Genomic DNA, 14,978 nt, shown 5'->3' with positions numbered 1-14,978 from the left:
TCATGAGACACAGAGATACTACATTTAACCACTGCTTCATGCTATTATTGGAGTTTTTTGGCAAGTGAAAATGTGTGCCAAACTGGGACTCAAACCTAAATACCAGCACTTACTTTTCATGGGTAATGCATTATCAATCGTATAACTGGCACTATAAAAGGCATGTATCTGGGTTTGATACAGTATGGTACATAGCATTAACTTGCTAATTATCATCACAGGGTATGTTTCATTTCTGCATACACATTTCAAGAAATTTGTTGTAAAGGTTCCAACATATTTGGAAACAATAACAATGCCCATAGTTACAGTAGAAGATTTAAATATCTTTGCATTACTCTTCATTAACACTAACTTCGGCTTGAAACAGGATGAATCATGAACACACAGAATCTGGCTCACTTGACCTATGATATGAGATGCCTGACAATGGTGTACTGAGGAGAAAAAAACACTTCTCAACAAATCTACATATTTCACATATGAGTTTATGAGTTGAAGACTATACCGGTAGTACATATAATGCAAAATAATAACCTATTGACTGAAATTATCAAAACAAGCACTCTTTTGTTGCACAGACTTAAATGCGAATGGACAAAAAAATACCAAAATATAAAATAATAGCTTGTAAACTGCCTTATTCCACATTATTATAATATATCATGAACATGATTTATAGAACATACAGCTAAGGGACTGTGTGGCCTTAAGTTACCTCAATGGATCCCTGATGATTGCATATTTTTAACATACCTGTCCATGCTGGTTTCTCTTCTCTTAAGTGGATAAAATGTGTCTGATCCTACAGACTGTAAGCTTGATAGGCTGCCTTCGTTCTCTGTATCTGTCCAGATTGACTGCTGCAAAGAAAATAGGGGGTAATATAATCTCAAATTTAATGCTAAGTATTACTTTTAAAATTTTTTAAAATTAAAACAGTTCATATATTTATGCAACTTGACATTACTCAAACTACTCTTTAATATCATTTGCACCTAATTACATTAACTTGATACCTCTCCAACAGATACACAAATAAACTTACAACACATAAGAAACAAGATTTACGTATCACAAAATAAATTTCCCAAAAGTTAATAAAATGGAAAAATGTTACACAGAAAGTAAAAAGTCTTTGTAATATAACATCAAATAAAACAGTTACTTCTAATGCATGCTATTACTTTCTGGTACATCTTGACTTTATAACAGTATTTGCAATTAAATTTTGTAATTAAATTGTTGCCTCCAGTAAATTGTATCTGCTTTGTTAACAACTTTCAAAATTCTTACTAACTACACATACCTGCTCTTGTGCTGATGTCTGCTCCAGAGAAAGGCTCTTTCTGTATAAGCTCCCTTTCTGCTGAATTCCTTTACTGTTCCCTGTCTTTGGGCGCATGCGAACTTCTGGAGGATTATCAGACTCTGTTGAGGCAGCTCTGTAATGATGTCATTTACAAAAAATGTACTGTTAACTGCCCTATAGAACTAGTTGCAATTGAGTAAATGTCACACATTCAAGCAAAGAAAATAGTAAAAAGAAGAAGAATAGAAATGTTAAAACTATGAATGATAAGTGGAATATAAAAAGTATTGAATATTGAAGTTAAGAATAAGTAAAGTTACAAACCTTCTCATCCCCATAGCTCTTCTAGCACGGTCACGATCTCTTTCTTCTTCAGTGAGTTTTTGTTGTTTTCGCAGTTCTTCAGTTACTTCAGTTAATTTCTGCATTGTTGTTTGCAACTGTATTTTCCTATCCACAGAGGATTCTAAACAAACAAAAAAGTCTAAATTAATATAAAACAAATTGTATTTACAGAGTATACTTTTATGTTGGAAAGTACTTTCAAATACTGGAAGAATAATTATGAAAATAAAAACATCACGCCTGAAAATAAGTAGATGTGAAGACCATGTCAATCTTCCAATGGGTTTAGTGCTGGTGTATTGATGTGGACTTTAGTTTACTGATATAATGATTATAACACTCATAAAGTTAGAATGACTAGGACATCAGTTTTAATTTGGTTATGGTATATGTCTCAGTCATATGTTAAGACACTGCACAAGTTATTCATCCAGCTGAATAGTACACCTGACATGTGCATAACTTATCATATACTTGAAATGCATTCTATGGGGTGTACAGCTAAGTAATTAAAACTTCTGTCCAACAAATTATATGATTCTTCTTCAAACTCTAGTGAAATAGCAACACAGCTGTAATATAAATACTGAACTTATTGAAGAAGCCCATTGTATAAGAAAATACTGAATGACTAATAAAGATTCTTATTCTTATTTTTATTCTTGTTACTTGTACCAGGGCACCAAAAGATAAAAGCAGCTGAAAACTGTCCAAAATAAATTAAGTCTTCTATGTATATTCTTGTTCAAAACTAAAACCAAACATATGCTTCATTTGGCCTATATTATGCTATGCCTCCTATATTCTCATGTGAATCATGTAAAATAATATATTTTCCTTTTCAAAATACAATACAAGCAAGACACATAAATTACTTGTGTTCAAGCCAAGTTCCCCTAAATCTGCGGGTAGACCAATTGTAGACTGAATAAGAGAACTGAAATTGCTATTTATTTTACAGTCACACTGGTTTCTGCAGAGGAAGATGTTTTTGAAGCAATTTAAGGATAATTACAGTATGTAAATAATTATATTTCCACATGTTATTTGTAAATGCAATGGAAGGTACAACTGTTAGATACAGTTGCAAACATAAAGAAATTCAAGTAACATTATTTCGTTCGACCAGAAATAATGTTTTATTATTTGTTGTTGCATGTAAACTGCTCAGAGAAGACTCGAGAGATCTGTTGTTGACTAGTTTGTGAAGGAGTTGTAACAAAATCAAACTGCCTCAGAGTGAGTTGTACTAAAAATGCACCAAAAAAAGATTGTAGATTTTGCAGAGACCACAAATTTAAATTATGATGTATTAACTTTTACTACAGAAACAAAAACCAATAAACTAATCTATTCTAATATGATCAACATCCAATACCTGAGTTCTTCAATAAGCTAAACAAAACTTTTGTACAAGAGACACTATAAAGTTTTCTGCAGGAATAATTAGGAATTTTATTTTGGTAAAAATTGTTCCTCTTCGTGTTGTGTCAACTAGGACCTTTCACCACTTTCAAGTACAGACTATTACACTGTTGTTTCATACAGTACAGTTTAGTGCTAAATTATTTGCTACCCTACAATTCTGTTGAGAAATCAGGAATGGGGAAACTGGATGTTACATACCTTTGACAAATTCTTTTCTCTCCAGTGATGGTGATGACTCACGTGACTTTGGACCCTGAAACACAAATGTCCATTAGTAAAGAAATATTAAAGAATTTTTTATGGTATTACCTGGTGATATTCTTCACATTTCTCACCTTAAGTCTTCTTGGTGGGGTGGGAGTTGATGGAGATTGTGCAGTTGACGCTGCTGTAGTAGCTGCTTTTTCTTTACCAGAGAAAAGATCAGGTGCTAGCCTCATCAGCTCATCAACCTGCAAATAAGCCAATATTGATCACTGTGCTACATTGTTCTAACAGGTGCTAAAATGAATGAGAATGGCTTTGCTTGGTTGCTGAGCTGCCTCTGTGTTTCAGGATATCATGCAAATCAGATAAAAAAAAAAAAAAAAAAAAAAAAACAAACAAACAGTGCATAGCCTCCCATGCCCATTATCAATCTTATTAAAATCTTTCGGGGTGTACTGGCACATCATTTAATAAGATATTAAAATAAGCCAATGATTCAGTCACTGCTACATGGTTGAAACATTGTTTTATTTTAGTATTTTAGGCATTTTTTAAGATTATGCAGCAGTACACCCAGAAGGATTTTAATGAGATGTACCATACACTAAAATCTTCTTGCAGTGAGAAAATAGTCATGAAACCTTATCATGCCTACTTTCATTCTCACTTTCAATTTGGGGCCACTTTCTGGGTAAACTCAAAAGCAGCTATCAGCACTTTCAAAGAGCCATTAAAAACGTGTTGGATGCACTAGAGACGCATGTAAACCTCAATTCAAGTTCTCTGGTATTCCTCCTTCACCATCTTTCTGTATTATATTCTTTAAAATAAATACAACAGCCAAGGAATGTAATTGCAAAAAACTGTGATATTTATGAGCATTTCACCAGATAAAACATAAACTTACACATGACCCCCAATCAATACATTCTGTGCCAAAATCATAATTTCCACATGGGAGGAAACTGAACTTTTTTTGTGAACTATAAGCAGATCACACCAGCACTAGGTATACAACCATTAATGATTGAAATCTCAACCTGTGTTAGATTTGCTTCAACTATGGTACCTCAAGTTTATTTCTAGCTGGTATTTATTATAGTCACTGTGGTAGATTAGATGCACTTACAGCACCTTAAGTTCATTTATTTGTATACTGTATTTTGCTTTGATCACTGTGTTATATTAGATAAACTTAATGCTACCTCCAAATCCATTTTTTACTTCCTTGATCACTGTGGTAGATTAACTCCCTTCACCACACTTCACAAAAATTAATAACGTTTCTCATGTTTAAAAAACTATGTGAACTGATTTCCCACACATAGCTGGTGGGCATTCTATGTGTGTGCTTTTAATTCCTTCATGAGAGAATTTTAGTTCATAGACATTTTTGCGGCAACATACCTGTGTAAATGCATTCTGCAATGAATTGTGTCTGTTAACATTCCAATAAAGGAACTGTTCAGCATTTGGACATCTTTTGTTATGTTGTTTGCCTGCTTTGTCCATCCATTTTACCCTCCACGCCTAGCAAACAGATGGTATCCACCTCTTATGTTCAAAGAGGAACTCAATTCCCAAGATGGTGACCTCAGTGTAAACCCCCCCCCCCCCCCCCTCTCAAACTTATGCTCCATACCACCGCCGGCTGCACTGAGAGGCTGCTGACGACACATTCCCCTACCACCCAGATAGCACTCACCACACCGGGCTGTGGGCGTAGCACAGCACACTACTGCTGCCTACTGCAGGTAACTGAACCCGGCCCCCAGTCCCTCCCCAATCTGCAAGCGAATATGGCCATGTTTCACACTTTCCTCAGCTGCTGCCCACAGCTCGCAAGGACAACCACTGCTCCAGTGCACTTGCCCTCCTCCCACCACCACCATCCACTTGCTGCGTTTCAACTCCCACGACCCTTAGTTGCTGTTTGCTTGGGTAGAGGCAATATTCACATTACCAGTGACTTCACACAATTTGCCATAACAGTGATGCAGCTAGGGCCTTCTATGGTGGCATACGACACCATCGCAAGCCTGCCACAGTCCAGCAGATTCGGTGCCCTGAAAGACCAGCTGATAGCGCAACTTGCAGTTTCAGAAATGCAGTCCACATCCCATGAATCCTCCACAGACATAGCGCTACTCATAACCTGCATGACTGGCTACATGAACAAGCTCATCTTTATACAGGAGTACATGCTCATCCCCACACTGTGGCATACCCACCCCACAATGTCTACAACCACTAGTGTGGACGCCCATGCAGGTTTCCCCCCCCCCCCCCCACCCCCCCCTCCGCCCCCTCCCCCACACACACACACACCTCTGACTAGCTAGTGGTGCCCAGGATGTTTGAGTTGCTGGTGATCTTTGCTGGTATCATGAGCACTTCTGTAATGATGCTGCACCATATGCAGGGTCTCCAATCAACAGCGGCAGATGGTAGTAGACTCCCAACTGCTCTGCTATTTCTCTGTGTCTATTCTTACATAACTGTCAGAAACCCTCCTCCCCAACAGCTTACCTGCTCGATTCTGGCTCTGCAAACTGCTACCCTCCTCTGACCCTCTCTCTCCCTCCTCCTCATAGCTTTGAATAGCTCCCTAATAACAACCTACTGCTCCCACATTGGGTACGTCAACATCATAAGTGCATCCGCATGGACCTTCACCATGGCCGACGTTACGGACCCTATTCTTGGTGCCAACTTCATCACCCACTATTGCTTCCTCCTCAAACTAGAAAACTGCTGTATCATTAATGGCATGTCCTGCCATTCCATTCCTTGTAAATCTTGCACTGCCACCCATTTTGTTAATAAACAATTTTCATATTCCAGCCAGTTTGCTGACTTTCTCACCAAATTTCCTCTCCTCATCCACCCTTCCAACAACCCCCCTGGGAGGTACACCACAATGCATTTCACAACATTGCAACAGTACTAGACCCATGGTTTTTTACTGCTCCCACCGAAGAGCAGTAAGCGAAGAGCCACACACTGATGGTGTGCTCTGCCCCTTGAAGAGCCCATGGGCCTCCCCTTTACACCTCGCTCCAACAAAAGATGCCACTTGGCACCGATGTGGTGACTTTTAGGCCCTCACTGCCAAGGTGGTCCCCAGCTGCTACCCAGTGCCCCTCTTGCTACAATGATGGCCTGTCTGGCGCAATTGTCTTCCGCAAGGCTGGTGCAATCGTTTTCCACAAGGTAGATTGCTCAAAAGCATTTACATTGATTCCAGTTGCCCATATGAATGTGAAGAAGGCAGTAGTAATCACCCAAAGTGTATTTATGCCCTTCTAGCTCTGCAGTGCTGCCAAAACTTAGCAACACTTTCTCGAGAAAGTCCTGCATTGAACCCTGGGTTGTTTCATCTACCTGGGTGATACCTTCGATACCTTCATCTACTCACATGATCTCACGGATCGCTGCCAGCACTTTGAGGAGGTATTTTCCTGCCTCCAAGAGGCAGGAGTTATCATCAACATGGAGAAGTGCATCTTCAGTGTTCCAGAGATCGACTTCCTTCGACAAAGGCATTAGCTACGGGCTCTGTTCACTGGACGAGATGATCCAAGCTGTTGCCATATTTCCACACCCCACAACTTTCAAAGAATGCTGCAAGTTCCTAGGGATGGCAATTTTTTTTCCGCACCACTTGAAGAATGCTACAATCATGCAAATGTGGTTTCAGCTCTCTGAGACTGCAGACGTGTGTGTAAGTTGCGTTTGTGTGAGTGTGTGTGTGCGTGTGTGTATGTGTGTCTATTGCTGACAAAGACCTTAATGGCCGAAAGCTATAATTGTGTGAATTTTTTTTTGTTGTGCCTATCGCGACTCAGCATCTCTGCTATATGGTGAGTAGCAACTTTCCTTCTCTGGTACTGTTGTATTTAATTTAGTTATTGTGCTAGATTAGGTTCACCTATGGTACCTCAAGTTCATTTGTTTGTATTTGCATATTTCCTTGACCACTTTGTTAGATTGGACCTGCTTATCTTACTACAAGAACATTAACAATGTTTCTCATGTTGTCTAAATATATGTGTAAACTGATGTGAAACTTCCTGGAAGTTTTGCAGGAGAGCTTCTGTGAAGTTTGGAAGGTAGGAGATGCTGGTGGAAGTAAAGCTGTAAGGATGGATCATAATTTGTGCTTGGGTAGCTCAATTGCGAGAGCACTTGCCCACGAAAGTCAACGGTGACGAGCTTGAGTCCTGGTCTGGCACACAGGTTTGATCTGCTATTAACATTCAAATGTCAGAATTAAGTATTCATAGCTCCCCGCTATATCACTACATAATCATTTCACATAATGGCAGCACAGATGAAGAGGAAACATTATTTGTGAACAAATTGTCTGAAATCAACAGTCATATTGTACCTAACACTGTACCAGAAAATATTTTACAAAGAATTGCTTTCCTTGATCACTAAACATCTTGTTATATTTTACAGCATAGAGTTACACTGAATGCGGATTATGGATGGAAATAAATAAAGAATAAAGTTAATAAATTGGCTTTGTGAATGTATAATGTCTACACAAACAAATAAAAAATAATTTATATCAATTAAATTACTTGTACGGTATTCCTGGATGACAGATTTAAAGTTAGAGATAGAATAATAGTAATGAACTGGACAATGAAATGTGAATTATTTAAGATTTTGACTGATTTATTAAAAAGGTTCTGTGTAATATCTGTTTCATAATAATAAGATTCAATTGTTTTCTCTTATAGTGTTGATAACAATCCACATAATCATCTACATCTATACTCTGCAAACCAATGTGATATGCATGAAATAGTGTACGTCCCATTGTACCAGTTATTAGAGTTTCTTCCTGTTCTATTCACAAATGGAATGCGAGAAGAATGATTGTCTGAATGCCTCTGTGTGTGCAGTAATTGTTCAGATTTTATTCTCACGACCCCCATGTGAGTGATATATAAGGGATTGTAGTATATTCCTAGAGTCATCATTTAAAGCCGGTTCCTGAAACTCTGTTAATGTACTTTCTTGGGATAGGTGACACTTATCCTCAAGAGCCTGTCAGTTCAATTTCTTCTGTGTCTCTATGACACTCTCCCAGGATCAAACAAACCTGTGACGATTCGTGGTGCCCTTCTCTGTATATGTCCAGTATCCCCTGTTAGTCCTATTTGGTACAGGTCCCACACACTTGAACAATATTCTAGAAATGATCACTAGTCATTTGTAAGAAATCTCATTTGTAGACTGATTGCATTTTCCCAGTATTCTACCAATAAAGCAAAGTCTACCACCTGCTTCATCCATGACTGAGCCTATATGATCACTAAATTTCATATCCCTACAAAGTCTGACCTCAGTATTTGTATGAGTTGGCCAATTTCAACAGTAACTCATTGATATTACAGTAATAGGAGATGCCATTTTTTAATTTGTGAAGTACACAAGTTTACATTTATGAACATTTAAAGCAAGTTTCCAATCTTTGTGCCACTTTGAAATCTTATCATGATCTGACAGAATATTTATGCAGCTTCTTTCAGTTAGTATTTCATTATAGATAAATGAATCATCTGCTGAAAGCCTGAGGTTACCATTAACATCGTCTGCAAGGTCGTCAATAAGAAGTCCACACTGGCTGGATAATAACATTGTGTCAGCCACTACAATTGTATGAGGAACAGCATTTTAATGAAATTAAATTGTAAGTATAAGCCTATACAAAAATATTATGAGTAAATCAATAGCTGAAAAGACATGCAACTACAGTGTATGTTATGGTGCATAGGAAAAATAGGTACAATAAAATTTTTCAACTAAGCAGTATAAATTCTGTTTTACCGTAATACCCATAGACATATCTCTGGATTTTTATGAATGGTGATTTATTTGTCACATAATGTAAATTTACTAATCAAATGGGTAGGATGCAGGAGATGCATAAATGTATAACATAATTTCATTTGTATTAAAGTACACATAAAGAATGGCAGCAACAATTTAACAATTGTGTTTTAATGGAAACTATTTATAAATAATTGCCCCTACTGTCAAATTATATTTCATTAATTCCTTTAGTGAGTAGCATTTCTGAAGGATAGCATCAAGTAGCTTTCTATTGCCAATGGAGATGACTTCATGTTTAGAATGTTCTTGCCTTCTAGTTTGCTGTAGATTCCCATATGTGGGGAGTTCTGAACATGTAATTGTAAATGATGAGTGCAAGGCACAAAATAATCTTTTTTCCTTGAGTTATGGAAATGGTTATCCTTAAATAATTCTAATTTACTGTACATGAATATGATAATTTTGTAGATGTACTGCTGTGATAAGGTTCACAGTTGGACATGCCAGTCATTCAACATTTCCTATGATATGGAGTATACAATATTGTTCATGACACACTGAAATGTTTTCTTGATGCCTAAGAAGCTGACAGATAACCAGAAGGACCAGTGAACAACAAGAAGCTTGGGTCACTTAATGCACTGTGCCACAGAATGGCATGACTTTCTGAAAGGAATCATCGCTGGTGATGAGTTGTGGGCATACCACTACATGCCCAAAACCAAGCAGGCCTCTTTGGAGTGGAAACATGCTGGTTCAACAGTACAAAAAGAATTCAAAGTGACTCAGTCTGCTAGGAAAGTGCATATGACAGTGTTCTGGGATATGCATGGTGTGTTATTGGTGGACTTTGTGGAACACATGACCACTGAGAATGATGTAGCCTACATTAAAACTTTGGTTCAGTTGCACCGTGCCCTGTGTGACAAACACCACAACATTAATGCTGATGGTGTCAAACTGCTTCATGACAATCCTCACCCCCATGCTGCTGGTTTGTTCATGAGAAAATTGCTAAATTTGGGTGGGAGGTGGTTCAGAATCATCAGACTGTCATCGGTTTGGTTCTATGAAGAAACTGCTGGGCAGCCAATGATTTGCAACAGACACCAGACTCAGATGGCTGTACTCCAATCAAATGGACTTCTATGAACATGGTGTATTGAAACTGGTACCATGATGGGAGAAATGTGTTGGGAACATTGGTGACTATGTAGAAAAGTAGGTAAAAGATGTAACTTCCTAGGCGATTTTTTTGTTTTGTTACCCATTAACCTTTTTAGTAATAAAGTTATTGTGTGTTACTTTCCAAACTTCCCTCATATCTGCACTTGAGCCTTGATCCTGCAGAAAAATTTTATTTGGCAATGAAGCTCATGTCAGCATACTTGTTATCACCAAGTGAGATACTGCATTTTGCATCCAACATTATTTATTTGTTTAGTTATGAGAAAAGAAATTAGGCTCTGACATTTTTAAAACACCTGTCTACACCTTCACATTTCTCTGTGCAGATCACTGTGTTACCCATAAACCAGGAGGATATTCTTATTTATCTTTATATTTTAGGGAATATATTTACTATGAAATTTTTAATTTTGGAAGAAGTACTGATCATATTTCCCAGTACCTCCATTTCTGTATTTCAGTATGAAGAAGGTAATTGGATTTCAGTAGCAAAAGAAACCACTCTACTACCAGCCCATGATAAGCAGACACGATGACGATTACAAACAAATTATTAAAAAAATATGTGAGCTATAAAGCGTTTGTTATTTTACCTGTTGGATGATCATATTCACTTTACGTTCCTCATCTTGATCTGCTCTCTTCCGTGCTGAAATTACTTGTCGCATTTCTTCCCTCTCTTTTTCATATCTTTCTTTCTCTCTACGAAGTTTTTCGTTTGTGGTTCTTAACTTTGCATGAGCATCTCTTAGCTCAAGTAGGTCACATTGTAACTGTAATGGCAGATATGAATAGCACATACAAAAGTATTAATATTCTCCGTTGACCATAAAAAAACAAGTTGGCAACAGTTGTTAAGAGAAGTATTCAAGCAGCAATACTTAAAACCAAAGGTATTAATTCATTTCACCGAAACAATATAAACGGCTTTAGAGTAACATATTCTGATGGCAAATTACTTTTGGCTGTCAGTATTCTGTATGCAATAATTTGTTATTAAACCAGTAGTACTATATATATATCTTTGCAACATATCCATAATTACTTCACTGCTAAACATCACAAAGATCTAGCATATCTTACCTCAGAAACTTTCTTTTTATTTTCCTCCTGTTCTTCTTCTGTTGACTTCTTCAACTGGTCTAGACGCCTCTTTGCTTCAAGACGTTCTTTATCCCTTTCTCTTTCAACCTATTATAAAACCAAAATGATTACAATTCTGTCATTTCAGTATATATCAAAATGGTAAATAATTCCAATCATATTCAAACTTCAAAGACAGTTCTGCTTTGTTTCTAACTTCTAAAACACATCGCAAAATTAATATAGTTGCAAATATGGTACCATGAAACATGAACTGGAAAAAGTTACTCCTATTAAAATTGCCCTTACTTCAAACAATGTTTGGCGCAAATCACGAGCAAGTGTTGATGTTTCTTGCAGAAGCCTGTGTTGCTCTTCTCTCTCCTTCTGCCATGCTAACTCCATGCGGGTTCGCATTCCTGCTATCTTTGTTCGACCAGTGCTCAATATCCTGTCCTCTTCTAACTGAAATAGGGGAACCATCAATTAATCAGTTGTAACACATTAAAACTGTACTGTCAGGTGCACATCATGATACCACTGGGCTGAAATGCAGCAAAACCAAAATATTTATTTTTATTCAGTTGCTTAAAGCTTATATCCTTACACATGACTATTAGGGACAGATTAAAATTACACATAAAAGCCACAGAAATGGCATCAATAAGAAATTCATGTGCCAGCTTATGAGCCACAAAATCATGCTTCTTATTTAATAAGGCACATCTAATAATAGATTACTTAAAAAGAAGTATGGTTATTTTCAATAGCTTCTGTACATAAATTATATATGTGATTATTGTTACCAAACAGTGATAGACTGAAATGTACCTCATTAACTCTTGACTGCATTTCTGCCAGTTTGATTTCCCATGAAGACCGTTCTGAGACTAGCTCAGTTTTCAGCTTGGAACTCTCAAGTCTTGCTTCTGACAGTTCATCTTCCATGCAGCTGACTTGTTGCTCCAAAGATGCTATTTTATTCCGCATTTCTTCATCCTAAAGCAACAATATATAGAAGAAAAGGACTTCTAATGTCAAATACTTGTTTTATTACCATAGTTCCTATTTTGGTCAGAAACAGTGTGACATTGAACTAGTGCTCTCTGGTTAATATTACAACAGCTCTATTATATATGTTTTCTAATTTTAAACAAATAGTGCTCTTACTTCATCCACATCACCATCTGCAGATTTACTGTCCTTTCTACTTTTCTGTGGCATTGCTTTCAGGTCTGCAATTGTCTTTTGAGCAGCATCCAGCATATGCCTGTAATTGTCACGTTCTCTCTTGAACCTGGTAACCTGTGCCTGTAAGGACTGTATTTCCTCTCCAATCAGTGCCATCTGATTATCGTAACGTAGTTTTAGCTGAGCTACTTCTGCTTTATGTGACTTTTCTTCTTGATACAATCTGCAAGCACCAGAAGAAATGTTTTAAAATCACAGTGGAAAGCAGGTCTCTCTGGAAGATTTCAGATGCATACCACAGAAAGGTCAGTGTTTTTGAGCTGTAATTGATATTTTGAAATCACGATATATTGTCACCAAATGATTCAATTCATTTATTTAAATATTTAGATGTGAGTAACATTCCTTAAAGAACGTTCAGTTACATTTAATTCTAGCAATCAAAGTTCTATAGTTAAAGATTAAGAAGATTTCATTTTGGAGTCAAAATCTTAGTGCATACTCAAAACAGCAAGACTAGAATATACAGAAAATCAAAATTTTTAGACTTCAGCACACGACAAATACTAACATAGTATTCTAAGTTTGTAAAGCAGCATTACAGAAAATATAAAGCATCATAAACAGAAATACATCAGTCTTTCTTTCAAAGATGTCTGTGGTTTCTACAGTCATATTAGTTTATTTTCAAACAAACAATACATTTCTGATAAAGCAAAATGTATGGGGGCTAAGTGCAGGTTACATAATGCAAATAAACAAAACAGAAGCAAGGTATACAGTTCTGTTTCAGTTTAATAAAAGTAATCTTGTCAGAAAATATTCAGCTGACTGTTAAAACAAATGGCCTGCAAGCTTAGAAAAAAAACTGTTTTAGGATGATATATCCTTCCTGAAGATCAGAGTGGTTGTTCAAGACATCTTGACAGAATTGTTGGAAAGAAAAACTCTTACTGAGAAAGATACAATATTACCAAAGGGGAACTATGAAATCAGCTGTATGAGTACCCAACGGAATATTTTGTCAATCACTGCAACAGAGAATATATTATCTGGACTCTTTCTAGCATAAACAAGGGTATCTGAAATAATTAATCACTCTTGTGTACTTGACAAATTGTAGAGCCCGTGTAGCCTTGGGCAGGAAGGAGACTCAATAATATTATATCTGAACAACAGGAAATAGTATGAATTTAAAATACATAGGCCTACAGTTTCTCGACACCTTTTCTAACCAATTTATAAGCAACATAATGTCAGATGAAAATAAAAGAAAATATTACATGTATGTACCTGATGGTTTTAACAAGATCAAAAATTTTGAGACTCTTCATGGAGTAGTGGAATGTTCTCGGTGGAATAATAAAATATTTATAAGAAGAGAGGGTAATGTAGCTGAACATGGATTGTTGTGACATACTTTAAAAAAATAAAAAACCTGGGGTACCTGCTCAATATAGACTTTTCGTTATTCTTGAGAATTGAACAAGATTCCAAATCTCACTTTGAGCTCTTCAACAATCTCAGAATTCTTACAGTCATTTCCCCATGCATTTACTCCTTAATGGTATAAGTACCCAGTAATGATTTTCATTTTCAAGTGCAGCACAAGTTTCCAACCACAACTCAACTCACAACAATAATTTGTATTTCTTTCAGATGTACAGCCATTTTCCAACCACAACACAAGACACAACAATAATTTCCATTTCTAAAATTCATAGTGGGTTTTGCATTTTGGTGTAAAAATTGTAATGGGTTACTTGTAGTCATTAGGCAAGAAACTGCAAATTAAAATCATGTAATATTGGTCAGTTATTCTAAACATGAAGTGAACTATACAGTGTTGAAAATCAAAATTGCAAATAGCCCAATTTTCTTACAACAGATACATACCTTTTTTTCTTTGACCACTACTATTGTATTTATGTAGATATTAAGCATGTGGTAGTAGATAAAAAGCAGCTACTTTGTATAACTGCCAGCTTTTTTTCTAAATGTTGTAGAGAAGTTCTAGTGAAATGGAAAAACTTTTGGGTTATAGAAGAACACTCACTGAAAACCTGATGCATTGAGTCATCTATAGGCATACACAAAAGGAAAGACGACTTTCTAGCTTTCAGAATAACCACTTTTCAATTTGCTATCTTTCAGAGTAATAATTTTTCAAACTAGATTAAAAAACACACAGCAAAAAACACATACATTCACATGCACACATACACACACCTATGCCCCTACATGGTACCGGCTGGATGCATGTTGTCAGTGTTGTATTTTGGCAGGTGGACTAAGTTGTGATCGGGATTGTGTCAGGTGAGGGGGTAGAGGGAGAGAGGAGTGGCAGGCACAGAGAGGGATTGGGGGTGGGTGG

At 36.7% G+C, this 14,978-nt stretch overlaps 1 protein-coding gene across 2 annotated transcripts in view; it reads right to left on the bottom strand.

The window, feature by feature from the left end:
* The window catches only part of LOC124596433 (COP1-interactive protein 1), a 398,432-nt gene that overhangs the window by 12,921 nt on the left and 370,533 nt on the right, over window positions 1-14,978 (bottom strand). For both annotated transcript variants that reach the window (XM_047135568.1, XM_047135569.1), the window contains exons 32-41: window positions 12,584-12,827; window positions 12,245-12,412; window positions 11,723-11,878; window positions 11,414-11,521; window positions 10,924-11,103; window positions 3,421-3,537; window positions 3,284-3,338; window positions 1,637-1,778; window positions 1,310-1,445; window positions 757-863 (exon numbers count right to left, since the gene is read on the bottom strand). In XM_047135568.1, the coding sequence (XP_046991524.1) occupies window positions 757-863; window positions 1,310-1,445; window positions 1,637-1,778; window positions 3,284-3,338; window positions 3,421-3,537; window positions 10,924-11,103; window positions 11,414-11,521; window positions 11,723-11,878; window positions 12,245-12,412; window positions 12,584-12,827 (1,413 nt within the window). The remainder of the gene's footprint in view (window positions 1-756; window positions 864-1,309; window positions 1,446-1,636; window positions 1,779-3,283; window positions 3,339-3,420; window positions 3,538-10,923; window positions 11,104-11,413; window positions 11,522-11,722; window positions 11,879-12,244; window positions 12,413-12,583; window positions 12,828-14,978) is intronic.

Source organism: Schistocerca americana, chromosome 2 (assembly GCF_021461395.2).
Source record: "Schistocerca americana isolate TAMUIC-IGC-003095 chromosome 2, iqSchAmer2.1, whole genome shotgun sequence".
Classification (NCBI taxonomy): Eukaryota; Metazoa; Arthropoda; class Insecta; order Orthoptera; family Acrididae; genus Schistocerca; species Schistocerca americana.
The sequence above is the reverse complement of the archived record's forward strand: the minus strand, read 5'-3'. Positions and strand labels throughout refer to the sequence as shown.